This window comes from Nycticebus coucang, chromosome 3 (assembly GCF_027406575.1).
Source record: "Nycticebus coucang isolate mNycCou1 chromosome 3, mNycCou1.pri, whole genome shotgun sequence".
In the NCBI taxonomy this organism is placed as follows: Eukaryota; Metazoa; Chordata; class Mammalia; order Primates; family Lorisidae; genus Nycticebus; species Nycticebus coucang.
In genome coordinates, this window is record NC_069782.1 from 15,258,493 (window position 1) to 15,272,474 (window position 13,982).

The following is a 13,982-nucleotide window of genomic DNA, read 5'->3' on the forward strand; positions in this document are numbered from 1 at the left end:
TAAATATTTTAAAAAGATTTTTAACACAGGTAAGGCTACTACATAATTTCAGTTTACTGTACTTGGAAGCCCTCAGAGTGATAAGGTTTGAGAATATACCAGTTGTCATCCATCATCCAATCCCCTTGTTCCACATCCCTTGTCCCATCCAGTTCAACCTTCAAAAGGCACTTTCAAATATATTTCCTTTTTATTTTTAAAGTCACAGTGTCACTTTAACCAAAGGTTAGATGGCGTGAGAACTACAAAAGGGAATGCAAAGAAAAGGAAAAGGAAGAAACAGCTGAGAAGGAAAGTAAGTTTTCATACAAATCTGGGCTCTCTTCCAAAGAGATCATTAACTCTAAGATATCTGATCATCTGCTAAATCCTATAAAGTTTCCAAGGGCCCCTTGTTGACAACACAGTACATATCACACAGAATGACTTTTCTAGAACCATCTAGTGCTCAGTCAACAGTACCTGCTGGGAAATGCATTTTCAAATGTCAGCTCAGAGTCACCTTCACCCAAAATACGGTGTCAATTAAATTTTTTTAATTTTTCTTATTTTTAATTAAATAGATAATACAATGCCCCAAGGATGGAATGCAAGGAGATACTTCTCTCAAGGACTGTAGTGGTTTTCTTTGGGTTTCGTTTTGGTTTCTGATTTTGTTTTGGGGGGAATGGTAAAGTTCTTCTTTGGTTAAGGTTTAATATTTATGTCTATACTTCACTCACATTTACAACTGACTGTGGGCAGTTCCAATAGTTTACCACTCTGTGAGTTTTTAGAATAATTGCATTTAGAACGAGGTGCTCAGAATCTGGAACAGTTTGCATTTTAGAAGTGTGGGCAAAAAGTCTCCATAATAAGCACCTTCAAGTTGCAGACACATAAATCAATAAGGGGAGAAGGGAACCCCTAAATGTCAAACTCTCCTCATTTCTTTTTCCTAAGACTTAGCTCTGGAGAAGAAATCCCATTAAAAATGCAAACCAGACCACCTTGGGAGAGCGCTGTGCAGGGGGCTGGGGGCCCGCTAGCTGCCCTGCTCCTCGGGCTCGCTGCCGGGAGAAGGCTCCGAGGAGGCCTTGGACTCGCCGTCGCTGCTGCAATCCGCCCTGCGCTGGAGGACCGCGCCGGGCAGGCGCTCGGGGCACCGGGCGTGGCGCTCCAGCAGCTCCTGGAGGTGCTTGATGTAGCCGATGGCAGCGCGGAGCGTCTCCACTTTGCTGAGGCGCCTGTCGGCCAGCTCCCGGGGCAGGTGGTCGCGGAGGCGCGCGTACCCCTCGTTCACGCAGCGCACCCGCTGCCGCTCGCGCTCGTTGCGCTTGCGGAGGAAGGCGGGCTCGAAGGCGCCGTCCCGCGGTAGGGGCAAGTACTGCCGTCTCCGTGAGCAGCCCCCGTGCTCCGGCTCCCAGCAAGTGGCACCCAGTCGCAAGGAGACCTTGAAGGGGTCCCTCGCGGGGAGTCGGGACAGCGTCCCCGCTATGCCCAGGGGCGCGGTGCGCAGCGGGTACGGCAAGGCCAGCAATCCCGCCGGTTTACGTTTCTCCATCATTCGCCAAAAAGCAAACAAATCACCCAAGAGATTGCTCTCTTAGCAGAAGAAGACAAAAGACGTAAAAATCTTCGAAATGGAGATGCTGGTCCATCCAGACTGGCACAGCGGGTCTGTCTTTAGAGAAGTGTGTGGGCCCAGAAACCAGGTTCCAGGACAGGCGTCAAGGAAGCTCTACATGACTCCCAAGTTCATTACACTCCACTCCCAAATTCATTAATCCACGCTTCAAGCCCGGTCTCCCCTCTGATCTTCTTACTTCAATAGGTAACAAAAGGAGTTCCTCCGCTGGGTCCCCTAGCCCGGAAACGTGAGCACACGCCAGACACGGCGTAATCTCCCAAAGCCACCAAAGCTTTTCGGTTCCTGTAATCCACCGCTCGGGGTCTTCAAGAGATGAGTCGTTCGCAGAGAGCCCAGGAATCTCGGAGATTTGCTAAGGGCTCCTCCCAGGAACCCGCAGGTCTTCTGGCGGCGGAGCGAAAGTTTACCAGAGGCTTTCTCCTTGAAAATCAAAACTTGGCTGCCCTTTGTGGTTTCCGGCGTCCAGGTCTAATGGAAGGAGCTTTTAGAATGTTTGCAAACTTAACACTTGCTCTTTCATTTCTGGGGAGGTGGAGGGAAGCCCTCATCAAAGGAAAGATTGCTCTCTTGCGGTTGTAAGATGTGTCCAGGACCCTGGGGGTGAGGGGCGTGAGGTTTTCTTCTCTAAAACCAAATCGTTCAAAAACGTAATTAGACGATATTTTAAGGGAACAAGACAAATACTTTAGCAACGAATACAAAGACCCGCATATTATTTTCCAACTTGCTGTTTAGCGCGGGGACGTTTTATGTACATATGCTCCTTTTAAAGAGCACTTCAAAAGACAGAGCAATAACAAACATTTTTAGCCCGTTACTCCTCGCAGTGCTTACTGTAAACACAGCTTAAATACTGCTTCCTGACCTCTTTTAATCCCACCCAGGATATAAGGACATCATCTCTCCATAGTGCAAAGAGTATTTTTCCATTAGATTCTTCTTCTTCTTTTTTTTTAATGCAATTTACTTTCTCCCTTGAGGGCAAGAAAGCAACATTTGAAAGGGGTAGAGCCCCAATTCCCAGGAGAAAGGATGATGGCTTTGAAGACTTGTCTTTTTAACACACAAGCAAAAAAAAAGAATAATTAAATCCATCCGTGTTAGTAAAGGGCTTTGAAGATGAAAGTGTCATTAAAAAGCCCACTGTACCGGTTAAAGTCAAGGAATGTGTTATCACACTGAAAATCAGATTTCCTCTTCTGCAAACCAGTACATTAAAGGCATCTTCTACTTTAAAAGTCCAACTTAAAAACAAGAGAAGCAAACCCCCCTGCATTTATGATCAGACCTGCCTATTCCTCAGGAGTCGAGGTGTCGCCCCAACATGTTTTTTTTTCCTCCTGTTTACTCTAAAGGATCTGCCTGAAGGAACTGAGAAAACAAGGCAAATAAAACAAAAATAATTATTCCTTTCAGGCATAAGTTAGTCATATTTTAAAAGGTGCAGCTCCCTATGAGGCTTGCACTGGCTAACAACCTAATATACCATGGTGATTTGTCAGCATACTTGAGGAAGCCCCTTCTGTTAGGAGGGAAGCCCACTGGGAGGCTGGGAGGCTGGGAGGCTGGTAGACCTCAAGGTGCTTTTTTGGCCATGTCAAAGACTTCGATCTTTATTCTTAGAGTGACAGGAAGGTAATGAGATATTCTGAGCAGGGAAGTGAGAGAATAAGATCTGTGTTTCAAAAAAGATCACTCTATCTGCAGAGGGAGAATGTATTAGCAGCAAAATGGGGAACGCTTGAAATAGCATTTTTCATTCTCAGATGGGCAAAAATTAGAAAAGATTGCTAACATCCGGGGAAGGAAGGAGTAGAAACAGAAGGTACTGCAGGCTTCTGGGCAAGAAACTACTAAAATAATAAAGCACTCCTAACAGACCCTTTAGCCCTACAATTTTTTTCCTACAAGAATCCATGTGCCAGCACAGGTTTATATACCTATAATAATATTTATTGCAGCATTTAGAATAATTTAAAAAAGAACATAAGGGAACAGTCTCACTGTTCATCAATAGGGAAAAGGTTGATGCTTTAGAATATTACACTATTATTAAAAATGACAAGTAAGCTGTATATGTAGGAATCTGCAGTTATCTAGAGTGCGGTAAGTGAAAAAACAAATTGCATGAACGTGAAACAAACAATTCCACTTGGTGTGTCTTCTTTATATGTGTTTGTGTGAGCACAGAGACAGAGACACACACCAAAGTTTTGGGTTTTTTTTTAGTCGTTGGCTGTCTTAAAAGGATGGTCTTGACATTGGGAGGGTGTTTATTTTTTCTTTATAGATCTCTTTATGGCTTAATTTATTACAAATAGTACATATTACTTTTGTATTTTTGTAATTTAATGAAATTATAAGAAAAAGTATATAGAAAACTCGAATGATACTTTGATGTGACTCAGAGCAATTAGATCATTTTAAATTAAAGCTCTTGGACCAGGTTTTCTGGCTCCTTAAAAATGCTTCCTCTGAGGAATAAATATTTACAGGTCTTTGTCTGTCTGTTTGTCTGTCTCTCCCCCCAAATATCATAATCCAAAATGATCCGATCCTGTATAAGCAGTGTTTTCATAGGGTCCAAGTAATGTACTGATGTAATCGTACATTCACAAAGAACTAAGAGTCTTTCCTAAAGCACAAAAGCGTTGAGCATCAGTGGCTTTTCCAGTGAGAATAACCTGCCAAGAACCCTTGGGACTGAGTTTCTGTAGTCCTTTCTGGATCTGCTCATAAAAAAGGGAATGGGAATTCACTGAAGGTCAGGTTCAGTCGATTTTAAGGTATCTCTATGGATGAAAAAATTGTCCATCCCCCAAATTCACATCCCTCAACACCTGCCTGAAACGTGAGAGGTGAAGCAACTTAGATTGTCTCTTCTGATGAAATTTTTGATATCGTGTTACAGATGTGGGTTTCCTACGCTCAGGACTCGGAGGCCTACGTACCCTTCTGGCCCCATACCTGCAATTTGTGTCAGCTGCCACAAGGGGCACAGGGATACTATCTTCTGACCTCATGCTCACCGTGAGACTTTTCATAGAGTTAGCTAAATCTCTAATTGATTATCTAACACGATTCTATTCAATTTGTCCTTTTCTAGGTAGCTCGAGTATAAACTATCTGTATTACCATGTGCAACACCCACCCACCTGGGTCTCAAGGAAGACTACCATGGCACTCCCACCTAATGGGGACAATGTAAGGGTACATGGCACACCTCCTGGGTGAGGGGCACAACTACAACAGGGACCTTACCTAACAAACGAAAACATTGTAACCTAATTTTTGGTACCCTTATAATAATTTGAAAAAAAGGCCAGGCACGGTGGCACGCCTCTAATCCTAGCACTCTGGGAGGCTGAGGCATGTGGATTACTTGAGCCCAGGAGTTTGAGACCAGCCCAGGAGTTTGAGCAAGAGGAAGACCCCATTTCTACTAAAAATGAAAAATTAGCTGGGCATGGTAGCCGGCACCTGTAGTCCTAGCTACACAGGAAGCTGAGGCCAGAGGATTGCTCAACCCCAAAAGTCTAAGGTTGCTGTGAGCTATGATGCCATATCACTCTACCCAGGGTCACAGAGTGAGAATCTGTCTCAAAATAATAATGATAATAATCTGAAATTAAAAAAAAAGACTACCATGGGCCACATATGGCGTCAGATTCATTTAGGAGGGTATGGGTCAGGGATAACAGCTTAGAGCAGGGCACAGTTAGCATTCTACCTCCCTTGGAAATCTTTGTGGAAATCTGTACAGCAATACACCTAGCTGCTTCCTCCAGCTCCCCTACAGCCAAGTAATAGCTCAGGTGCAAGGAAACAAGACTCACATCAGCTTGGTATGGCAGGTGCCCTACCGTAGAACCCTCCTACCCTTCAGGAGCCAATATTTCTTATAATGACTCCATGGGCATAACTTCCAAGGAACCCAGGGGTTTCAAATAAAGAGCCACCATATTCAGGGAAACCCAAATCTATGCACCCCCATCACATGGTATTTATGGTCACTCCAGTCCAAATGCAATTTACCAATCAGGTAACTGCTTTAATAGAAGTGTGATGGCCTAATGACATAGTTGACATTTTACCTTTATGAGGTTTCCCCATGGAGCAGAGAACAAAAAGTTGACTGAAGGTCAAATTGTCATGCAGAAGAAGAGCTTTATTTATCCTTTGCCTATATCATTACATTCAGTCTTAAAGATAATATCTGTATAAATTCACAGCAAGATTAAAGAACCATAAATATTTAGATGCCTTAAAAGGATGGTATTGACATTGGGGGGGGAGGAAGGTTCTGTCCTTCTCAAACATTTGCATTTTAACCTTGTCTATGCAGTGTTTTGTTATATAAAAATGTAAAATTTTGATGTACTCAAATGTATTGGTCCTTTCATTATAGTTTTATCTTTTCTCTAGTGTTTAAGCCATACCTTCCCCTATCACAAGTTTTACAGGCCTCTCCTTATCTAGATGTAGCTGTGGTGTGAATTGGGCACCCAACTGAAGGCTTGCAGAATGAATGGCTGACTCTAAAATTCATCTGGAGGGCCTACTGGGCAAGGATGCTCAAATTCAGAAAAGAAAAACAAAGAAGATAATGTGTGCTTCTAATATCCATGAGGAAAAACCACCACACTAATTGGGATTGTGTTCAATGTAAACATTAATTTGGAGATAATTTATTGTAAAGGAAATATTGTCTCTCTCCATATATGAACATAGCAGAACTCATTTCTTCAGGCCTTGTTTTTTGCTCTGTAATAAAATTCACAGGTTTTTCCATGTAGATCTTTCATGAGTCTTACTTATTATGTTTAGTTTAAGATATTTCCTAAGTTTGGGGGCTATTGTGAATAGGTTATTTTTCTATTATTCAAAGCTACTGTTTCATTTCATGCTACTCTTTTAGTCATTTCACTGGACTCTCTAATTACTCTCTAATTAGTTCTAAAGCTTTTTTTTTTGCAGTTTTTGGCCGGGGTTGGGTTTGAACCTGCCACCTCCGTCATATGGGGCTGGCGCCCTACTCCTTTGAGCCACAGGCACTGCCCCGTTCTAAAGCTTTTTGAGGGGGAGGGATATAGCATCTCGCTCTGGCACTTTGGCTAGTGTGCTATGGGGTCACTATAGCTCACTGCAACCTCAAACTCCTGGGCTAAAGTAATTCTCCTGCCCCAGCTCCCCAAGCAACTGGGACCACAGGCTGGGACCACCACACCCAGATAATCCTTGCATTATCTTGCTCAGGCTGGTATTGAACTCCTGAGTTCAAGGGATCCTCTTGCTTCAGCTTCTCAGATTGCCAGGATGGAGTTAAAATCTACAGACAGTTAAATGCACAGATGTTAAATATACAGTTCAATGAATTTTAAATAAATGTATACACTTATGAAACAACACCCAAGATAGTTCTAATAGCGTGTTTTATTTATTATTATTATTATTATTATTTTGGAGACAGAGTCTCACTTATTAGTAGAGTTCCCTCAGTAGAGTGCTGTGGTGTCACAGCTCACAGCAACCTCCAAATCCTTGGGCTTAGGCCATTCTCTTGCCTCAGCCTCCCGAGTAGCTGGGACTACAGGTGCCCGCCACAACACCCGACTATGTTTTTGCTGCAATTTGGCCGGGGCTGGGTTTGAACCCACCACCCTCAGTATATGGGGCCGCCTTACCCACTGAGCCATAGGTGCCGCCCTATTTATTTTTTTGAGACAGAGTTTCTCTGTGTCACCCTGGGTAGAGTGCTGTGGCATCACAGCTCACAGCAACCTCAAACTCTTGGGCTCAAGCGATCCTCTTGTCTCAGCCTCCTGAGTAGCTGGGACTACAGGTGCCTGCCATTATGCCCAGCTAATTTTTCTGTTTTTACAAGAGATGGGATCTTGCTCTTGCTCAGGCTGGTCTTGAACTCCTGAGCTCAGGCAATTCACCGGCCTTGGCCTCCCAGAGTGCTAGGATTACAGTGTGAGCCACCATGCCCATCCCTCTAATAGTTTTTTTAAAAGATGATTTTTCTAGGATTTCTTGAACTATAATCACATTGTCTACTAACAGTGTTAGTGTTGTTTCCCCCTTTCCATACATGTGTCTAACTCTTTTCTTTTTCTATGGAGTTTAACTGCCTGAGATCTCCAGTCCAATATGTACCGGAAGTAATAGTTAGTATCCCTAAATTTCAACAGGCCATTTTCTTTTTTTTTGTTGTTGTTGTTTTTGTTTTTTGTTTTTGCTGTTCGGCCGGGGCCGGGCTTGAACCCACCACCCTCGGTATATGGGGCCGGCACCTTACCGACTAAGCCACAGGCGCTGCCCAACAGGCCATTTTCTAATATTTCACTAGTAGATATTCTTTACCAAGTTAAGGAAATTTTCTCCTACTCTCAGTTTGCCATGAGTATTATCAGGAAGGGCTACTAAATTTTATCAAATGTTTTGTAGCATCTATGGAAATAATCATGGTTATTTTCTTGCTTTATTTGTTATTGTAGTGAAATACTTCAGTAGATTCTCTAATGTTGAACCATCTTGCATTCCTGGGATTAAATCCCATGACATCATAATTCCTTCATATACTGCTGGATTCAATCTGTCAATATTTTATTTAGAAAATTTGTTCCGACAGTCCCCAGTCATCATGACTATAGTTTTCTTTTCTTGTGCTCCCCTTTTTTGGTACCAGCATTATTTCAAACTAGAAAAAATAACTTGAGCAGATTTCCATCTCTTTCTAGGCCATGCAACCACTTGTAAAAGATGGAAATGATCTATTCCTTAATGGATTGGTTTTAAAAAGTGCTAAAAAATTATGGACTTTCTCTAGAGGTAAATTTGTAATTACTTTTTCAGGTTCTTTTTTATCATGATATTTGGATTTTAGGAGGCCATTAATAACATTCTTGGCTATTTTTTTTTTTTTTTGAAAGACAATGTCTCTTGCTTTGTTGCCTGGGTAAGAGTGCAGCGGCATTATCATAACTCACTGCGACCTCCAAGTCTGAGGCTCAAGTGATTCCCTCCCCTCAGCCTCCCAACATCAATAACACTCTTGTCTTTCTCAAGTTCCCACCTTCCTTCCATGGCAACCACTGCTCTTTTGTGTATCATCGTAGAATCACAGATGGGCAGTTAGTTTAATGTTTGGCTGATAAAACTGCTAACATGGATCAGAAGAGCACATTTGTTCAATTAGCCCCAAAGTGTGGTGAACCCTAGGCCACAAATCTATTTTTGTCTCTACTTCCTATTTCTAGTAATGACCATTCCAATATAGCTGGCCAGGGGCTATGCAGTCAAATAAGTTATGGATAATAATTCTCCAAATTTTTGATACCCCCATGATCAAATGTATGCGAGGCATAAATTAACCCTATAGCTTAACTAAACTGATCCTGTACTGACAGGTTGAAATTCAAAGATATTAACATTACATTTTCTTTGGTTAAACTCCTCAATCACTCTCTCCTGTGATATTATATTTAATATATATGTCTATATACACGAGTTCCAACCATTAAGTTGTCGAACTTGCCACCTTATGTTGGCAGCACTGTACAAACAGCTTGGTACGTTTTCCTAACCTTGGTACATGAGTGTCTCACAGCTGCGTTTGTGTTGATGTGGGTGGTATCTTGTTGAGTGGTGTTCCTTATTGTTGTGGGGTTTTGTGTGCCGTTGCGAGAAATGTCGGAGCTTGGATTAGAGCAATGAACAAACATTAAATTTCTTGTTCAACTTGGTAAAAGTGGAAGTGAAATCAAGGACAGTTAGTCCAAGGTTATGGGAATAATGTAATGAAAAAATGGCAGTGCACAAATGTATTAAATGTTTTTCTGAGGGGAGGGAAAGGGTCACCGATGAAGAGAGGTCAGGGTGGACAATAATGAGCAGAACTAACAAAAACATTGCAAAAATTCATTGCATTGTGCATCAACATTGCTGGCTGATGGTGAGAAGGGTAGTGGACCAAGCAAATATCGTACAGAAACAGTTAGGAAAATCTTGGCATGAAAAAGGTGTGCACAAAATGGTTCTAAAAGAACTCTCTTGGGACCACAAATGAATGCAACCCTTTTGGAAGGAAGTAGGGAGAACCCGCAAAGAACTCAAACTAGACCTCCCATTTGATCCTGCAATCCCATTACTGGGCATCTACCCAGAAAGAAAAAATCCTTTTACCATAAGGACATTTGCACTAGACTGTTTATGGCCGTTCAATTTACAGTTGCCAAATCGTGGAAACAGCCCCAATGCCCACCAATCCAGGAATGGATTAACAAGCTGTGATGTATGTGTACCATGGAACACTATATGGCCACCAAAAAGATGGTGAACTTACATCTTTTGTATTAATTTGGATAGAGTTCAAATACATTTTTCTTAGTAAAGCACCACAAGAATGGAGAGGCAAGAATCCAATGTACTCAATTCTGATATGAGGACAATTGATGCTGGTACATTGTGGGGGAAGGGGGCGTGGGGGAGGGGAGAGAGGGAAGGAGGGAGGGGATGTGGGTCCCCGATGTGTGACACTTGGGGGCAGGACACTATTAATAGAGGGACTTCACCCCGAAAACGCAAGCAGTATAATCTGGCTCATTGTACCCTCAATGATTCCCAAACAATTAATAATAATAATAATAAAAAGAGCTCTCTGATGAACAAAAGCAAAGAGCTCACAGGTACTGTGTGTGAGGGAGTTTTTAGCCAGTATACAAGTAATATATGTGTACTATGGAACTCCCATGGTGAGAAGGGCAGTGGACCAAGCAAACATCGTACAGAAACAGTTCTAAAAGAACTGTGTTGTGACACCTCCCCACTCACCTGATCTGGCCCCCAGTGACTTTTTTTTTTACCTGAAGATAAAGGAAACATTGAAAGGAAGACATTTTGATGACATTCAGGACATCAAAGGTAATATCACGTACAACAATAGCTCTGATGGCCTGTTCAGAAAAAGAGTTCCAAAATCGCTTCGAAGGGTGGACTCTGTGTTGTCATCGGGGTAGAGCTTCCCAAGGGGAGTACTTGGAAGGTGACCATAGTGATATTCAGTAATGAAGTATGTAGTACTTTTTCTAGGATGAGTTTGCAAACTTAATTGCCAGACCTCACAGATGTGTATAGCTAGGTTTTCATCCATAGTCTGTGGCTCATAACTCCCATATTCCTTGTTACAGTCCTTTGCTATAATTTTGGGATATCCGTTAGGCCTCAGAAGTAGGGCTCAGAAAATAGAATGTCTCTCTCTCTGACCTTCTCCTGCCCTCCTTTCACCAGCCCAAGGCAGGACTCTAATTTTCCCCTGGCCTTCTGATTGTGGGCATAGGACCCTCAATTCAGATGGGGTCCCACCCCATACCCTGATGGAAGGAATGCTGCACAGAGAAGCCAAAAAGAATCTGAACGGACAGGACTTGCTGGGCTTCCCCACTCGGTCTATTGGCATTAGATCACATTCTTCTGTCTAATTACATTTCTCTATGATAGTCAATCAGGCCTATCCAGTAAAGTCTCCATAAAAGGCCAGAGAGGTCAGGGTTTGGAGACCTGCCAGATAGCTAAGCACTGGGAAGTTCCTAGAGGGCAGCACATTCAGAGAGGGCATGAAAACTCCGCCCCTTCCCCACACCTCACCCTGTGCACCTCTTCATCCTGGTTTTTACGTAACGAAAAAATGTTTGTGTTTCCCTAAGTTCTGTGAGCTGCTCTGGCAAATTAATCAAAGCCAAAGAGGGGATCATGAGAACCCCAAGTGGAAGCCAGGTGGTCAGAACTTCCAGAGGCCTGGACTTGCAACTGGTGTCTGATGGGAGGGACGAGGGAGTATTGAGGAGCTGAGCCCTTGGCCTGAGGATCTGTTGCAGAATTGCTTGCTTGTTTGGTGTGTGGGGACCCACCCCCCACATATTTGGTTACAAAATTCTTCTGTGTTATTGTGTTGATTATGTTGAGAGAGTAGAAAAAATACATTTGAGTGTGTTTTTTCCCCACTCCTCAATTTCTTATTCTGCTCAGTCTGGTGGACTATTACTCTTTGAAGAGTCAGGATTCACTCAGCCTGGGTGACCCTGGGTGAAATTAGTGTAATTTCTTCAGATCCGAGCAAACAAATTAGTTTGACAGCATATGTGTTCTGCTTGTAAAGTCCTAAGCGTTAAAAGAACACACAAGATCCACTGCGTTTAGAATACAAGCCATTGTGCAGCCCTTAGAGGAGTCACAAAGTGCCTAGAATGTAGATCCAGGAGAAATAATGTTCCCAGTGCTGGTGCTTGATCTTCTAAACCCGTGAATTAGTTTTCAAAGATTAGAAGCAGAGACTCAGAGTGGAGTAAAGGAGTGCGGCCTTCTCAGAATGGCCATTGACAAAACAACACACATCTGTTTGGTTCTTGAGCCTGAGGGTCAATGACACAAGCTGAGCTCAGCTCAGTTGCAACCCATGTCTGGCCTGGCAAACTCAGATTCGGGGGCAGAAAAATAGGCTCCGTCTTTTTCCAAGAGGAAAAGGACTCAAGAATTGGGTCATTAGCACAATCACTCTGTTTACTACCCCACTCTAAAATAACTTTACAATTTAAATTAGGCTCATTTCAAGTGCTCAGTAGCTGCGGTGGCCAGTGACCACCACACTAGACAGCAGAGTTCTGGCGTCTCTGGTCTCCTTGAAATTCTTCAAACCTCCAGGCATTCTTGCCACACTTGCCCTTATTTCCGATTTCTTCTTTTAGATGTCTATATGGATTGCTCTCTCCCTTCCTTTAGTTCAAATGTCTCTATTTCAGGGATGACTTCTCTGTCTACCCTATCTAAAATTGCAGCTTCGGCTCACCGCCCGTAGCTCAGTGGTTAGGGCGCCGACCACATACACCAAGGCTGGCGGATTCCAACCTGCCCCCAGACTGCTAAACAACAATGACAACTGCAACAAAAGAATAGCCAGGCGCTGTGGCAGGCACCTGTAGTCCCAGCTACTGGGAGGCTGAGGCAAGAGAATCGCTTAAGCTGAAGAGTTTGAGGTTGCCGTGAGCTGTGATCCCACAGCACTGTACCCAGGGTGATGTAGTGAGACTCTGTCTCAAAAAAAAAAAAAATAAATAAATAAATAAAATAAAATTGCAGCCTCCATCCCAAAGCATTTTTGTTCTTTAGTCATCTTCTTTGTTTTTTAGAAACTGGATCTTGCTATGGTGCCCAGACTGGTCTCCAATTCCTGGCCTCAAGTGATCTATCTGCCCCCTAAATTGCTGAACTACAAGCATATGCCACCATTTCTGACTCAGAACTGGTACTTTTTTTGCCTCTTATATTCACTGTTATATCCCTAGTTCTTAGAGCAATGACTGGCACATGGCAGACACTCAACAAATACTTGTTGAATTAATTGTAGCTTTCCCATACCTTTCAGCAAACATTAAATAAAGAAATGGGTCGGTTAGAATCTGATACAATACATTACAATTGTATCAGGCTTCTGGGGAAGAACCCCATGAATGCCAAAGAACAGGTTTACCCACATGAAAAGTGGTAACTTCAGACCCTCCTTACTGAAAGAGATCAGAAGGAGGATTGGAAATCTTCATTAGGGTCAATTGAAAGAAAGATCTTGAGCCCCTTGATCTAAGCCTCAATTTCTCTATTAATTTCCGTGTTTTTAGTGCTAGGAGATGATGTTTAAAGGTCAGTTGCCCTCTGCATCTGTCTTTGCCATCCAGGAAAAATGTTAGTGGTTGTGATCTGGTCTTAGTTTTGATTATCTCAAAGGTCTACATTTTTCTTTTTTTGAGCTGGAGTCTCACTCTGTCACCCTAGGTAGAGTGCCACTGTACAAAAATCATAGGGCGTACTTACACAGACTTGGATGATCTCACCTACTGCACAACTAAGCTGTATGGTATGGCCTATTGCCTCCAGGATACAGACCTGTACAGCGTGTTTCTGTACTGAAAATGATAGGCAATTATAGCACAATGGTAATATTATATATCTAAAAAGATCTATTAGCTGCAGCAACCTCAAACTCCTGGGCTCAAGCAATTCTCTTGCCTCAGCCTTCCAAGTAGCTGGGGCTACAGGCTTCCACCACAATGCCTGCTTAGTTTTTCTATTTTCAATAGAGATGGGGTCTTGGGTTGGTACTTGTAGCTCAGCAGCTAAGGCACCAGGCACATACACCGGAGCTGGCGGATTTGAATCCAGCCCGGGCCTGCCAAACAACAATGACAACTACGACCAAAAAATAACTGGACATTGTGGTGAATGTCTGTAGTCCCAGCTACTTGGGAGGCAAAGGCAAGAGAATCACGTAAGCCCAAGAGTTGGAAGTTGCTGTGAGCTG

The 13,982-nt window shown here is 42.9% G+C and overlaps 1 protein-coding gene across 1 annotated transcript; it reads right to left on the reverse strand.

The window, feature by feature from the left end:
- Positions 1-262: 262 nt before the first annotated feature.
- ASCL4 (achaete-scute family bHLH transcription factor 4) lies at positions 263-2,031 on the reverse strand. The gene has a single exon (XM_053585258.1). The coding sequence runs from the start codon at positions 1,544-1,546 to the stop codon at positions 1,025-1,027; it is 522 nt and encodes a 173-aa protein (XP_053441233.1). The 5' UTR covers positions 1,547-2,031; the 3' UTR covers positions 263-1,024.
- Between the last annotated feature and the right edge of the window lie 11,951 nt (positions 2,032-13,982).

Excerpts from the sequence above, each read along its gene's own strand:
- ASCL4 (XM_053585258.1), bottom strand. The coding sequence starts at position 1,546 with ATGATGGAGAAACGTAAACCGGCGGGATTGCTGGCCTTGCCGTACCCG.